The 16,243-nt window shown below is 48.4% G+C and overlaps 2 protein-coding genes across 2 annotated transcripts; both read left to right on the forward strand.

The window, feature by feature from the left end:
- The first annotated feature begins 367 nt into the window (after positions 1-367).
- MYBPHL (myosin binding protein H like) lies at positions 368-3,611 on the forward strand. The gene is given in 8 exon segments (XM_064279975.1): positions 368-595; positions 1,093-1,288; positions 1,545-1,684; positions 1,820-1,864; positions 1,866-1,998; positions 2,100-2,234; positions 3,290-3,366; positions 3,368-3,611. Coding segments are annotated over 8 exon segments (1,086 nt in total). The 3' UTR covers positions 3,500-3,611.
- Positions 3,612-11,782: 8,171 nt separating this feature from the next.
- On the forward strand, positions 11,783-15,669 carry PSRC1 (proline and serine rich coiled-coil 1). The gene is made up of 8 exons (XM_064282453.1): positions 11,783-11,880; positions 12,280-12,337; positions 12,427-12,484; positions 13,109-13,550; positions 13,903-14,089; positions 14,178-14,426; positions 14,750-14,843; positions 15,076-15,669. Exons 2-8 carry the CDS (start codon positions 12,319-12,321, stop codon positions 15,077-15,079), a joined length of 1,053 nt encoding a protein of 350 aa, XP_064138523.1. The 5' UTR covers positions 11,783-11,880; positions 12,280-12,318; the 3' UTR covers positions 15,080-15,669.
- The last annotated feature ends 574 nt before the right edge of the window (positions 15,670-16,243 follow it).

The following is a 16,243-nucleotide window of genomic DNA, read 5'->3' on the forward strand; positions in this document are numbered from 1 at the left end:
ACTGGAGCCTGGCACCAGGCTGGGGGGTGGGAGCAACACTGGGGAGGTCAGGATTAGCGTTGAAAGGGGCCTTGATAAAAGAAGTGTTACGAAAGAGAAATGCAGAAAAGGAGGGGAAAGACAAACCACACTGACTGGACTGGTCTGTGTGTCCACAGGAAAAAAAATGATCTCTGTTGATAAAAAGTCACTAGTCGAAAGTTATAAATTAAAAGAAATGAACATCAGGCTTGCGCTCCAATGCTCTTTCTGCCAAGATTTTGATACTCTCCAGGGGATCTGTCGTCAATCCCTCATCCCCAAATCCCAGCAAGATAATGGGTGCAAACTCTTCATTCTCTAAGGAGAGGGATTTATTTGCTGAGAAATGCCTGGGTTACCCTCAACTCCCCCACCCTCCCACCCCCCACACATAGAGGCACAGCTGGATGCAGGATCTAACTTTAGCTCTTCTCTTCCCATCTGGAGGTTCACTATCTCCTGTTCTCTCTCTTTCTATTGCTCAGAGCTTCCCAGCATCTGGCTACCTCGGGCCCTGAGGCAGACCTATATCTGCAAGGTTGGGGATGCAGTAAACCTACTAATCCCATTCCAGGTGATCATTCTGGGTCCATGACATGACCAGGCTTGGACTTTAGATTTGGCAGTGGGGCAGTTGTCATAGCCTTGAATGGAAGGGGGCATCATCAGCAGAAGTTTGAGGCCAAATGACTCTTCTACTCTGTATTCCTAACAGCAGGTTTGGGTTGAGTCAGGTTTGACCCATGTCCTTCAGCCAGCAGATCTGGGGACTCTCAGTTTGGAGTGCTCTTGGAAACTTGCAGGGTATTCAGTTGGTCCGAGTTGCCCTGGGTGTCCATGACCTAAATTCCCAGAAGACGATGGACTCAATACCATTCCCCTTTCCCATGACCCTTATTCTGTAGCTAAAAGTAGGAAGTTGCCTGAGAGAATCCACCAACCTCTAACTCAAGGCATCTGCAGCTACAAGTCAAGTCACCATGCAGACCTGAGGTGGATTTGACCCCTGCCGCAGCAGTGAGGGTCAATGGGGCCTCTTGGGCTGCTCGTGGCCTTAGCTCCACTTCACAGGGCAACCCCAAACCTCAAGTCAACTGGACACATGATGGCTGTGCCTTGGATGCCTGTCGTGTGAGTGTGCAGAATGTGGAGAAGGACTCTGTCCTCTTCATCCGAGAAGCCAAACGTGCTGACTCAGGCCACTACCAGCTGAGTATGCAGCTGGATGTCCTGGAGGCCACCGCCACCATTGACATCCTGGTGATTGGTACGGTAGGGGGGAGTATGGTAGGGTGGTCCTCAAGAGCTTCCTCCCCAGGCTGACAAAGGGCCATCTCAAAGAGCTGGGGAAGCTGGGGTAACTCCCCTACACTGAGTCTTAGACACAGTAGTGGTGGGCGAGGGGGCAGGAAGCTACAGGAAATAGACTGGCTTAAGCAGAGAAGGGGGCATGGAACACTCTGGAAGTGATTTCAATGCATATGGGTTGTTCCATGCCCACTGCCATGGCTTTGCCCTTTCAGAGAGGCCAGGCCCTCCTCAGAATATCAAGTTGGTAGACATTCGGGGCTTCAGTGCTACCCTGGAGCGGACACCTCCCCAAGACACAGGCAATACAGCACTCCTGGGACACACAGTACGGAAGGCTGACACAAAATCTGGGGTGAGGTCCTGCTGGAAAGAAGGGAGGAACAGGGCATTCTGGAGTGGGGCTCTAGTAACTCCAAGGGGTGGCCTGAGGTGGACTGAGTATACAAACCAGGGGTCTCAGTTCTGGCATCTTCTTGGGACCCCACAGCTGTGGTTCGTGGTGCTGGAGCATTATCACTGCACTGGAGCATTATCACTGCACCAGATACACTGTCTCCAACCTTATCGTTGGCAACTCATATGCATTTCGCTTCTTTGCTGAAAACCAATGTGGGCTCAGTGAGACAGCCCCCGTCACTTCTGACCTTGCCCACATCCAGAAAGCAGGTGAAGCATGGAAATCCCAAACTGGGAAAGGTAAAGGATGAAGAGCTGAAGAGGGACAGGGATCTCAGACACTATACCATGTCCCATCCTGGTCCCCTCAGCTACCATTTACAAGATTGAGGTGTTTGCCCAGCGAGATTTCTCCGAAGCCCCAAAGTTTACCTAGCTTCTGGCAGACTGCTCTACAGTCACTGGCTATGACACCCAGCTCTTCCGCTGCGTCCCTGCCTCTCCCAAGATGAGTGGGGAGTTGTGGAGTCTTGCTGCTCTGCTTCCTGCTCTTGTCCTAACTGTAGCTATGGTGCAGAGCATTCTCATCAAAGCATCTGCTACCATCACCATCATCTGCCTCAACAGCAAGTTACATAGACACAGTCATGGCACTTGGAGTCTAAGACAGGTTGATGTAGATGATGCTTCCAGTTTTCTTAATGTTTCATTCCTCATAGACAAAGATGTCACTTAATGGCTTGCTGGCAATTGGACATGAACTTCAATTTGTCTTTCTGGAAAGGGTGATGAAGTCCCCGTGGTTTTGCCTTACTTACCCACCTGCCGCTCTTCTGATCAGGGACATGTACATACAAGCTGCCTAGAGTTCTAGCCTTTGGCCACGAACTTAAGCAAGGCTCTTGTCTATTTACATTCCAGTCCTTGTACTTCAAACATGGGCTAAAACACCATTAACAACATTTACCAAGTATCTTTCGTGTTAAGAATCCTGGACCAGACTACGTGGGGATAATATCTCAGAAATAGACCATTAATAAGCCCACTCTAGAAACAACTCTCTAGCCAGAGGGGACAGGAATGGCTCACAAGCCAACTGTGGGAATAGAATATAAACGACTCACAATGTGTATATCTATATATAAAAGAGACGATACCAACGTCCAGTATTGATGCTTCATGAAGGGGTTGCTTGCGTAGGAAGGGACAGCAGGAGGAACCTGAAGGAGATGAAGTTTCAAGCACTGGAGTTTCAACCCAGGGAAGAAGCTTGCGGGGGCCGATGAGGGTACTGGAAGGTGAACCTCTTCTTGCAATGTAAGGAATGGGGGAGCCTTCCCAAAGCCCGATATCTCCTCTAGATCCTTTTGCCATCTCTCTTAAAGTATCCTACTTCCTCCTGCTCCCTTTGCTGGTCTGTCTCCAAGTCTTATAGGCAAAATCCCAGGTACTGAACCCAGGGAGTGGAGAGCTGTGGGGGCTGCGCTGCACTGCGTCCTGCTCTTGTTCTGACCGTAGCCATGGCTTATGACCCCTTGCTGCCCCCTCCTCTGTATCTTCCAGCCCAAGATCATCTGGCTGAAGAACAAGCTGGATATGCAAGGCAACCCCAAGTACAGAGCCCTCACTCACCTGGGAAATCTGCTCCCTAGAAATCTGCAAGCCTGGTCCCTTTGATGGGGGCATCTACACCTGCAAGGCCATTAACATCCTGGGGGAGGCCTCTGTGGACTGCCCTGTGGATGTGAAAGGTAGAGGAACTAGTGTCTGAGGGTGCCGATTATCCCCTTTCTCCACAAGTGGAAAAGTCAGGAGACACAAACCTAGATAGGGAAAGGCTTGGTTTCCTTCTCCCTTCAGGGCCGCTCATTACTGTCATCATCAGGATGTATTTAGGAGACTTTTTTTTTTTTTTTAATGTATTTATTGTGCTCTGGAAACCCTAGTGGCGTAGTGGTTAAGTGCTACGGCTGCTAACCAAAGGGTCGGCAGTTTGAATCCGCCAGGCGCTCCTTGGAAACTCTATGGGGCAGTTCTACTCTGTCCTATAGGGTCGCTATGAGTCGGAATTGACTCAATGGCACTGGGTTTTTAATTGTGCTTTAGGTGAAAGTTCACAAATCAAGTCAGTCTTTCACACAAAAAACTATACACACCCCCCTAATGAGACAGCACATTCCTCCTCTCCACCCTGTATTCCCCGTGTCCATTCAACCAGCTCCTCTCCCTCTCTTCCTTCTTATCTCGTTTAGGAGCCATTTTTATTACCCTCTATTTTATTTCTCCTCATCACAATTCTGTAATGTAGGAAGGCAAGAATTCTTACTTCCATTTTGCAAAGGAGAGACCTGAAGCACAGGGGTGGTCATCGGTTTACCCAAGATTTCCAGTGCTGGTTCATTGCAGAGCTGGCACTATGGTGGCTTGGAATCCCAAGACTTGGCTCAAATTCCTGCAACTTACTACCTGTGTGGCATCCCTGGTGGTACAATTAATGCTCTTGGCTGCTCAGCGAAAGGTTGGAGGTTTGAGTCCACCCAGAGGTGCCACAGAAGAAAGGCCTAGTGACCTACTTCTGAAAAATCTGCCATTGAAAACTCTATGGAGCACAGTTCTACTCGGCTGCACATGGGGTCACCATGAGTTGGAGCTGATTGGCAGGACTGGTTCAGTTTGGTTTGATTTTTTACTACCCGTGTGACCTTGAGAGCAAGTCTCTTCGGGTTGCTGGTCTGTAATACTTTGTAGAATTGTTATGCAAATTAAATGAGATGATGATCATGAAGGTGCTTTTCAAATTGTAAAACTCCATACACATTCTTATAAATATTGTTACCCCAAGTCCCCTGGTCCTCACCCAGATTGTTTTTTCTGTAAACTAAACCATCTTCTGACTCTCGGCCCAGGAAAACTGCAACTGTTTGTTGGGTTTTCTCCTCCAGTTTGTTTAAAGGGAATGTTACACATCCTCTCAACCTCTTGAAAGTATTCATTCATTTGTCCTTTCCTGTCACTTTGTGCAGATCTCCACCATTGCATTTAGTACATTTTTGTAATTATCTATTCACCTGTCTGTATCCCCATCGGGAGGGCATGGGTAGTGTCTTATTCACCTTTGTTCCCCCAGGGTCTAGCCCAGTTTCTGACACACAGTGGACACTGTATGAATGATTGTCACCTAATCAGGAATAAATGAGCCATTACGTTCCTACTCTTCCGTGTGCATAGACTGTAACTAGCACCATGAACCTGTTGTTGTCAAGCCGATTCTGACTCATGGCAACCCCATGTGTGTCAGAGTAGAACTGTGCTCCATAGGATTTTCAGTTGCTGATTTTTTAGAAGTAGATCATCGGGCCTTTCTTTCGAGGCACATCTGGGTGGACTTGAACCTCCAACCTTTTGGTTAGCAGCTGAATGCATTAACCATTTATACTACCCAGGGACTCCAGCTAACACCACGGACTCCCCCCAAAGACCCAGGATAGAATATCCCCTCCCAATGGTCTGATAGAGGGTTTTCCAGAAACTTCTGAGATGATAATATTGAGAAATGTCTGAATTCTTGCAGCTCCTCATTGAAGCTACCAAAGAGGACATGGTCAACTCTGAGGAAGGTAAGGAAAGATGGACAGGGTGTCTAAATGGACTCTTCCATGTTTAGGGCTAGTGTTGTTGAATCTGGGACAGACGTGTTCTCCTGAGCCATCTAGCCACGCACTTGCTCATGACCACATCTAAAAAAAAAAAACCGTAATAAGCTAATACTACCATACCTGTAGAGGGAATTTACCTAGATGAAGCATATTTTTGTCACTTCCTCTATATCTGTCCTCCTCAAGTTGATGATAGGAATTGAACCCAGTGGTCCTTTGAAGAAGAATGATACCATCTACCTAAGCACAAGGGGGCCTTGTGGAAGGGGGATGGGCAGGTACTGCAAGAAAAGATGCCAAGGGAACAATTAACAGTGAGGAACCCACAAGGGGCACCCCCACCACATGGTAGCAGGATCGACAAGAAGAGAGGATGCTGTTCCTATCAATTAAGTGTTTCTATCTCAGTATTAGGAACATGGTAAAAAAAAAAAAAAGATTAGTTTTTGTTTGTTTTTTATGGACTCCTTCCTGTCCAAGAGAAGAAAATCACCATTATATGCCAATGATAATGTAACCTTTGGGTATGTGGCCCCAAGCAGCACATTATTGGCAAAGGCCAACTCAGATCATTATTTAGTATTTGATGCCTACTTCAGATTCCAAATCATTAACAGCAGAAATGTGTACAAACTGATGAGTTAGTTAGGTGAAAAAGCAGCTCATGAGAGAATTAAAGAGATAGTCCCCAGTGTGAGTCGGAATCGACTCGATGGCACTGGGTTTGTGGGTTTTTGGAGTCCCCAGTGGGAAGGACCCCTGCTGGCAGAGTGATTAAAAGCTCGACTGCTAACAAAAAGGCTGATAGTTCGAATTTACCAGCTGCTCCTTGGGAACCCTGTGGGGCAATTCTACTCTGTCCTGTAGGGTTGTTATAAGTCAGAATCCACTAGACAGCAACCAACGAGGTTTTTTGTTTTTGTTTTTTTTACAAGTACTCCCCAGTGTGAAGGAGCCCTCGTGGTACAGTGGTTAAGAGCTTGACTGCTAATCGAAAGGTCAGGAGTTCAAATCCACCAGCCGCTCCTTGGATGCCCTGTATGAGTCAGAATTGACTCGACAGCAATGGGTTTGGTTTGGTAGTCCCCAACGTGAGTGAACCCAGGTGGCGCAGTAGTTAAAGTGCTTAACTGCTAACTGAAAGGTGGGTGGTTTGAACTCACCAGCTGCTCCACAAAGAAAGATGTGGCAGTCTGCTTCCATAAAGATTACAGCCTTGGAGACCCTATTAAAAAAAAAAAAAAAACCCATTACCAGCAAGTCATTTCTGACCCACAGTGAGTAGAACTGCCCCATAGAGTTTACAAAGAGCACTGGTGGATTTGAGCTGCTGACCTTTTGGTTAGCGGCTGAGCTCTTAACCACGAAGCCACCAGGGTTTCCATGTGGGGTAGTTCTTAAACGATCCTCTAGTGTTGCTATGAGTCAGAATGCACTCCATGGCAGTGGTTTTTTTTTTTTTTTTTTTAAGTCCCCACCATCCCCTCTGATTTGCAGCTCCTGGCTGATAAACATTGAGAATAAATTTGATCCTGCAAGCCATCTATTCAGCCTGTCATTGATATATAGGAAATCAAAACCCTCCAGGATGAATTAAAAGCACAGACTTCTCCTCAGGAGAGCTCTCTGCCAGTTGGCTTGCAAAGACAGCTCTCTCTACACCCCTCAGTAACCTCTCTGTTAGTATTGTTTGTTGCCCTTTATCTCTCCCAGCCAGCACCCAAGCAAGGAAGCAGGGTAAATAGGGAATTCATAGTATGAGACCCAGGGACTGTGAAGAGGGATTGCTCAGGGTCCTGAATGTGTTCTAGCTGTTTCCTGTTGTGGCCACAAACATACCCTCCTTTTTCTGTGCCTTCCGAAAGCCTGACTGTAACAAGATTGTATTCTTAAGGAGCTCCAGCACAATGTCTGATTTGACATGGAAATAAATGTGTGGATCTTCAATGACAACGTGTCCATCTGTTTGAGGCTTTCTATATAGGAAAAATGTTTAGAAAGTTGGAATCCTTTGCCAGACCATATGGAATCCCAGGACCCTCAGATTTCTCTTTCTCTTCCCACATCTACATTCCTTTCCTCACTGTCTTTTTCCCTAGAAAATCTCTGACAGAACTGAATTAAACTCTGTACAGACCAGATGCTGGAAAGAATGCTGAAGATGACTTGTTCTTCCTATATGGGCTTTCCAAGGTAAGTCGGGATGACAGGATGCACATCCATCACAAAGACACAGACAACAGTACACATAAATATGTGCATAGCTGATTAAAGACAGAAAGCCAGTCCTGAGGGCTGGGACGATACTGGAGAAACAGGAACAGAGTCATATTAAGCCCCGGGGGAAGAATAAAAGTGAGGTGTCCTTCTTACATTTGTTTTCATTCTTTGAACACCTAAGAGATCGGAGGTCCTCTGTGGGTGTGCAAAAGATGGCCGCCAAGAATTCCTCCCTTCGTTGTATGGCATGGTGCTTTTCCCTTTAAGAGATGGAGTCTATTTTCTGTCCCATAGAATCTGGGCAGACCTGGTGAATTGCTTTGATCAACAGAATGGAGCAGAAAAGGATGTTGAGCCTAGGCCTTAAGTGGTCTAGTAGTTTCTGCTTTTGCTCTTGGAAGCCAGCTGCTATGTAAGGAATCTCAAGCTAGATCACTTATGAGAGGCCACATGGAGGACAACCAAGCATCCCAGCTGACAGCAGGCACCAAGGCCCTAGACACGTAAGGTCACCTTGGACACTTCAGCCCCAGCCAAGCCTGGCTGAAATCTTATAGTGATAAGTCATCCCTGCAGAGCCCTATCCAAACTGAAAAATCCTGAGCAAATAAGCGGTTGCTGTTGTTTCAAACCACTACGTTTTGTGTGGTTTGTTACACAGTAATAATGCTTGAAACAGCCTTCTATGCATCAGGCTCTGAACTAAGAGCCTTATCTGGAGTAATCTTCATTTTACAAATAAAGAAATTGAAGCTCAGGAATGATAAATTGCCTCCAATCATGCAGCTATTAAGTAGCAGAGCTGGGATTTGAATCAGGCCTGTTTGACTCCAAAGCCTTCCCTGTTTCATCTCTTTCACCCAGTGACCCCCACCATAGTGAGTCTGGTTTGAGTCTGAAAAGATTTCCAGAAGGCAGTAAATATTAAGCAACATTTTTTGGAGGAGGAGGGATGTTATTTGGCTGAGAAGAGTGTGGAGGGCTTTTCTGTTCAGACCAGTGGTCTATTTTCAGTTGAGGCAAAGTATCTATTCCAGCCCTTCTCAACTGGAGTTCTATGAGGGAATTAACCCCCGATGCCCTCTGCCTTATAGGGCCGCTATGAGTCGGAATGGACTTGACGGCACTGGGTTTTTGGGGCCCCAAGGCATCCATTGTATGTTATAAATTAACTTCTTCCTCTGCATCTGGAATGTTCCTAGTTATGTACAATCCTTGGGAAAACTGAGAAAATATTCACGCAAATCATTTTCTGTAGGTTTTACTGCACTCGCGGAAACCGTGTTGAGAAAGTTTGCGGTGGGTCAGAGTCTAGAGCCAGCAGTCTCATAATAGTGAAGAGGCTATTCTCCAGCTGAAGCAGGGCCTAAGGAGCCTTCATGGCACAATGGTTAAGCACTCCGCTGCTAACTGAAAGGTTGGTGGTTCGAACCCATCCAGCTGTTCTATAGGAGAAAGACTTAGCAATCTGCTCCTGTAAAGATTACAGCCTAGAAAACCCTATAGGACAGTTCCAGTCTGTCACACGGGGTTAATATGAGTAGAAATCTCATGTGATAGCACCTAACGATGACAACGATGCCTTAAGAACCAGGTGGAGCCCCAGTTTCTGCCCACAGCCCCATGCCTCCTCTGCTGCTTACTGAATTACTCAAGGGCCACCCCTTAAAGTTCCTATATTCTCAACCTTCATGGTTCAGGAGCTAAATCTTCACACTTGAACAAGACCTCCAGTCACAGTTAATCCTGCTTTCAAGAACTGCACTGGAGTCTTTAGTTTTTTTCCTTTATGGATTCGACACTTACAGAGTGCCTTCTGAGCTAAGGCTGACTATGTACCTGGGGGTGGGTGTAATTTCTTCATTAATTCATTGTTTACCGAGGATCTTAAACACCTGTTCATACTCATCTTTTTGGAGCTGAGATGAGGGACAAATAATTCCCAGATTAGTGGCCTGTTGCCTGGTGAAGAATTCTTGTGCCTGAAATTCATACTTTCTGGCTTTGCTGTCATTCTGATGAAGAAGTAGTTCCATTGCTTTTTTTTTCTGGTACCGCAAAGCTTTCAAAACCATAATTTGGTGATAGAAAACTGGAGATGAGTTTCCTTAGGAGAAACTAACTTCCAATTTGCTAAAACTTCTTTCCCCACTTATCCTAGGGTAAAGAAGTATAGATTTCTCCTACTCAGGCTCTTGTTGTTTGTCAATTCCAACTCATACTTGCAAGTGTTTTCTGTCAAGTCAGTTCCAAATAATAGTGACCTCATGTATGTCAGAGAAGAACTGCTTGCTAGGGGTTTCAAGGCTGTGACTCTTCAGAAGCAGATGTGCCAGGACTGTTTTCTGAGATGCCACTGGGTGGGTTCAAAAGGCTACCTTTTTTGGCTAGTAGTCCAGGACTTAACCATTTGCTCTATCTAGGGTGAATGAACGCAGTCAACTAATAGTTTCTTTCCTTTTGATCTCCACTTTGCCACTATCCACCTGGAGAGAAGGAAGCTATTGGCTCTGGTTTTGCCACCCTCCACAGACCCCGGATCCTACAAGCAGTAACTAAAACTCCACCTTCGCCAGCAAGTCTGCAGAGAGAGGGGCAATCTTCTCTCAGCTCTTCCTCACATAAACTTGCAAATTCCGAGCTTCTCCACCCTTTCCCTCATCATTCACCCCACTAAATTTCAAGGGTTCTTTGCTTCCTATGGTATTTATTATAGTAATCTCTCACCCCCACAGACTTCTCCACCCTCAACTCTACAGCTAAAAACTAGGAAGTCAACAGAAAAGCCTATCACTGGCCAATATACTGCTCAAAAACTCTGGGGACTCAAGCTCAGGCTCTTTGTTGATGGGAAAGCTCCCCAACCATTCTCTCAGGACCTTTTTACTTTAAAATTTTAAGAACATTTCTAAGAAGCCGTTAACTGGTGACACACCCTATTCACAGGCAACATCTAGAACAGAGAGGAAAAAACAAAAATCCCTAGTAATTATGATTAAGCATTTTACAAACACGGCTTTTAGTTCAGGGACAGCTAGTTATAAATATTCCCTCAAAGCCCTTAAGAGTACGCGGTGTAAAATTTTATATTCATAATTACCCTGAAACCATGTTGACAGGTATTACCATCCTCATTCTGTGGGTAAGTAAACAGAGACTAAACCAAACCAAAACCGTTGCGGTCCAGTCTGACTCATAGGGAACCTATAGGACAAAGCAGAACTGCCCCATAGGGTTTTCAAGGAGCGCCTGGTGAATTCGAACTGCCGACCTTTTGGTTAGCAGCCGTGGATCTTTACTACGCCACCAGTAGAGAGGTCAAATATGCTCAAGCTTGCCCAGATTGATTTGAACCCAAATATCCCAATCTGAAAACCCCATTGTTTTCAACAGCAATTCAAAAGATCAGACAGGAAAACTTAGGGGGCAGTGAGTTTGTTACTGAGCGAGGAACAATTCGGAAAAGCAGGGTAAGAATGGTTGCGCAACTTGAAAAACGTAACGGTCGCTTAATCGTCCATTTAGAAATTGTTGAATTGGTCAATGTTCTGCTGTGTACATTCTCAACAAGAAAAAAGTCCGTTTTTTTACACCTTGCTGCCTCAGATTCCGAATGTTCTTGCTTAAGAAGGAAAAGGAGAATGCACATCTTAACCTCAAAATTCCTAAAGTATGTTTAGGTGCTTCCGTAACCTGGAAAAAGCCCAAGTGAGGAACCCCAGGCCCGCCGTGAGTTGTAGGGCCGACGCCGGCGCGGGGCCGTAGGTAACCAGGCCTTTCCATCCGCCCGCCTCGCCTCGGCCAGCCCGACCCCCGACGGAGGCCCAGCACCGCGGAGGCGGGAGCCAGCCTCCTCTAAGCCAGCCGTTCAAGCAGTGGGGGAGCAGGAGGAGGGGGCGGAGAAGAAAGGGTGGGGCGCGACACCGACACTCATTGGTCCGTTCCCTCGCGCGGCTCCACACTCTGCTGGGGGCTCCGCTCGACTCTGCTTGCTGCCTGGGAGCCAAACGTGAATCTCCAGGACACTCAGACGCTCCCCCAGCCTCAATCAGCCGCTCCGCACCGGCCCGCACGACGGAAACCCCGCCCCTCCGCTCTGACTTCCGGCCGGCAGCCAGCTTCGGGCCCACCCCCTGGGGCGGGGAATATCGGATTCGCCAATCGCTGTGCGCCTGTGGTGGGAGTGGGTGGGGATTAAGAGATTTGAAAGGAGCCCCGCCCCTTGGTAGCAGATTCCCGGTACTAGATTGTTGGGCAAAAACACCTTCCGCGGGAGGTGAGGTGGACTGGGCATGGGAGCTGCAGGTGGGCTGAAGGTGTGGTGTGGGTGTGGTACCGCGGGGAGCAGAAAAGTCTGTGGAGTGGAAGGACCCGGAGAATAGTGGCGGAGAGGAATATGGGGCGCGCAGACCGTCCTCAGTGAGGGGAGGCCAGGGCGCAGGGGTCAGGAGTGCAGACTGTGAGGGGAAGGGGAGTGTACAGGGAAATATTCGGGCCCTCCAGGACTGCCCTGTGGGAACAGGAGGAGGTAATGGGGTGGTGGTTATAGGGGCAGGAGCTACCCCTGGGGTGCTTGCTTTGCCCCCAGCAGGACCCCCAGCTCCTGGCTTGCACCCTGAGTCGAGCTGGGAGCCTTGGGCGGGGTGGACCTGAGGAAACGTGGTTTTCTCTTCAGCTCGGGTCTAAGCTGACTCTTGCTCCTGCTGGCTGGGACATGGAGGGTTTGGAGGAAGGTAAGGAAACCCTGGAGGGAAGAAGGAGGCCCTGCAATAGAGAGTCGTGCCAGGGACCCAGTAGTGGCATTCATTCTTCTCTCCTTCAGCTGTAAAGTTTATTGTGGATGAGACCTTGGATTTTGGAGGGCTGTCACCATCTGACAGGTACCAGCCTGTTTATTCCACTAATTTTCGTCCAACACCTCTTTGTCTCTAAACCCTTCTTTACTGCTGAATTATTGGCCTCTGGGGCCTGGGTTGGTAATTTGACAAGGTTTGGTGCACAAGGGCTGCCAGGTGGCTGGTTGACTTGGGTCTCTGTGGCACATTTGGGGAGGGGAGAAGAAATAAGTCTGTAGTGAGATCTCAGGGTGTTAAGGTGGGAAGGGTAAGTGAGTTTGCTGCATCTTCATCCTGGCAGAATTCCCAATCTCAGTAAATGCTAAAGGCCTATTAGGCCCCATAGACCCAGGCATCTCATCACCTACATACCAGGTCTCACAGTCAGCATGGGTGTCAGGGTTTGGGACTATGTGCCTGGCTCTGTTGTGGGTTTTTTGCCCAGTCCTCCTGAATTTTTGCTTGCTGTGTGGATCTACTTACCTAAAGAGGCAGAAGGAGGCACAGTTTTAAATTGTCCTTCTTCCTCTAGCCCATTTGTCACTCAGCTGAATGAATCTCACCAGCTGGGAAGAAATGTGACCCCCATACCCCAGGCTCTCCTCTTCATCCCCATCATCACCCTCTCTTTCATGTGGGCATGGTGCCTGGTTTAATTTTCTGTCTCAGTCGTGAGGAGGAAGACATAGCAGTGTTGGCGACTCCGGAGAAACCACTCCGACGGGGCCTCTCCCACCGAAGTGACCCAAATGCAGCGGGCCCCACCCTCCAGGGTCCAAGGTTCAGCTTAGGTCCCCTCAGCCCAGAGAAGCTGGAGGAGATCCTTCATGAAGCCAACCGGCTGGCGGCTCGGCTGGAACAGTGTGGCCTGCAGGAGCAGGAGAGCACAGGCGAGAGCCCGGCGCCTCGCCAGGTGAAGCCCAGTCCTCGGCGGGAGACTTTTGTATTGAAGGACAGTCCTGTCCGAGACCTGCTGCCCACTGTGAGCTCCCTGACTCGGAGTACTCCCTCCCCAAGCAGCCTGACACCCCGACTCCGGAGCAGTGATAGAAAGGGGTCGGTCAAGGCTCTTCGGACAACATCTGGAAAGAGGCCCGCCAGTGTGAAGAGGGTGAGTTTAGAGGGTTGGGTTGGGCGCGTGCCCCTAGACACAGGGCATGACACGGTACAGGGGTAGAGTGGTTTCCTCATTGGCAAAATGGGGATGGTGATGTCTACCTCATAGAATTGTTGGGATTAAAAAAAATACCACAAAGAAATGACTTAGCACAGTGCCTAGTCTATAATATGCGCTCAATAAGTAGTATTTGTGATGGCGACGATGATGATGATGATAATGTTGACAGCTAACTTCTGCCCTGTTCTCACTGGAATCTAGGCATCTCTCCATCCCTATCCTTTAATAAGCCAGCATAACAGATTTTTTCCCTATTCCAGTCCCTTTTTTTCTCTTTGTATTTCAGGAATCGCCCACTTGCAATCTGTTTCCTGCATCAAAAAGCCCAGCATCTTCTCCCCTTGCCCGATCAACTCCCCCAGTCCGGTCAGCTCCACCAATCCGATCAACCCCTCCAATCCAATCAACCCCTCCACTCCGATTGGCCCCTCCAATCCGAGGAAAAGCTGGGCCCAGTGGGAGAGCAACAGCAGGTGAGAAGACCTGGACAGCAAAGCTGTGGGAGAATGGGAGTGGGAGGGTGCGGAACTTACCCTGAATTCCTCTACTCCTCTCCATCAGGCCCAGCTGCCCCTGCCAGGCCAGTCCTGGCCCCACAGCCTTCTCCCAGCAACTCTCAGCGCCTGTCCCGGCCACAGGGTGCAGCTACTAAACCTTCAAGTCGACTGCCCATCCCCACGGCCCTCCCTAGGCCTGCCGGCCGAATGCCACTGTCCAGCCGGAGTGTACTGCCCTGCAAAGGTGGCCTACCTCCAGATTCTCTGCCAAGTCGGAAAGGGCTTCCGAGACCAAGCGCTGCAGGGCACAGAGGTGGGGAAGTGTGGGCACAGGGGTAAGAAATTGGGAAGAAGAATACCTGCCCTTGCCCAGCGTGCTCTCATCCTCTCAGAGCTGGCAAGAGTGATCACTTCCTCCATCTTCATTAAAACTCTCTTTGAAGATGGGGAGACTAGGTTAAGGAAAGAATGTGAAATTGGGCAAAGAGTCTGAGTCTTGGCTCCCAAACACCTGTTGTCCTTTACCTTGGGAATAAGGGGTGCCAATCCCAAACTCACTCTGCCTTCATCTGGTATCTCTTTTTGAGGTCAGTTGAATGTTCTGCTAACTCATTTATTTTGTTTACCTCCATCAAGTTCCTGTTTCCCAGCGACCAAATCTCCATGTCACTGGTGCCACTCGCAGCAGTCTGCAGCCCCCCAGGAAAGTTGTAGTCTCAGGATCTACCAGGTCAGTCTGATTGAGATGCTTTCTGTCTCCCCTGTCATCCCGGGCTTCTACACTGTCATCTACGTCATTCCTGAGTCTTCCGTAAGCCCTGTGGCAAGATGGGGATGAGGAGGAGAGCCTGGGGTGTGGGTGTCCCCTTTCTTCCCCAGCTGGTGAGACTCACTCAGCTGGGTGACAAACGGGCTAGAGGAAGAAGGGCAATGTAAATCCATGCCTCTTTCTGCCTCTTTAGGTAAAAGATCCGGACAGCAAGCAAAAATTCAGTAGCCAACCACTACAGCCACTGCCTGGACATGCCTGGACCTGGCCTCCCAAGCCCTCTCGTTGGAGGGAGGCCCTGACTCCAGCAACTTCTGGCCCAGGGACAGGTGGAAGAGATACTGCCAGGGCTGGTCTCCCGGGAGCTGAGACCTTAGGAGATGGGGTGGATTAGGGTTGAGTTGGAGGGGTGTGAAACTCTCTGGGTTGAAAGCAGGTTAAACAGGAAAAAGAGGTTGCCTCCCAGTAGTGAAATTAGCAAACAGAAAATGAAAAATGCAGGAAAGTGGTTTGTCCATATCCATCCCCACTCTTGCTTTCAGCCCTAGAGAGTTTGATCTTCCAGGTGTTGATTTGCTGGATGTTTACATGTGTGTGGCCTCCTAGCTAACCTCCTTGCTCTCTGAGGAGAGGCCTTCCTGAATCATCCTCTACAGGACTCAGGCCAATTTGGAGAGGCAGCGGCAGGCACCTGGTCTCCAGAATTCTGTGACTCCTAACAGGCCAGTTTATGATAAGCTTACTCTACCAGTCTGCATTTTTTAAAAATAAAGTAAATGTATTTTTATATTGTCTGAAAGTGGATCCTGCTGCAACTTCGAACAATGTTGGAGTAAACCTCCATGTAATTCCAGTGAGGGAGCCAGGATGGGCTTCCCAGGCAGGGACCTGAGTAGGCCCTAGGGCCTTGTGATTCCAGCTCACCAGACTATAATTGCCCTCCTTGTTGGCATTAGATGAGAATAGGCTGCCTCTTCCTAGGATTCATGGATTGTTAGAAGGTCCAGATCAAAGTTAAGTATAGCTGAATTCACCATGTGTGAGGCTGTGAAGCCAGGGTCTAGGAAAATTACTATTTCAAAACTTGAGTGTCCTTCCCTGACAAGAGAATGGGGCCTCCTGGAGCATCCCAGCTTCTTGTTTGCTGTGCTGATGGAATGAGAGACCCTTGATGGGCACCCTGGTGTTGAGTCTCCCTGACCACTTCAGCCAGATGATGCTGGAACATTTCATCATTCGCTACATCATTAGAGTTGTCTCTGGTCTCTTTTCTCCCCTACTAGACTTGAGGGCTGGCACCACGGTTTATAAACCTGCAGTGCCTAGTGTTGTGACTCATGCCTGGTAGAGTTTCATTCATT

The sequence above is a fragment of the Loxodonta africana genome, chromosome 3, assembly GCF_030014295.1.
Source record: "Loxodonta africana isolate mLoxAfr1 chromosome 3, mLoxAfr1.hap2, whole genome shotgun sequence".
NCBI lineage: Eukaryota > Metazoa > Chordata > Mammalia > Proboscidea > Elephantidae > Loxodonta > Loxodonta africana.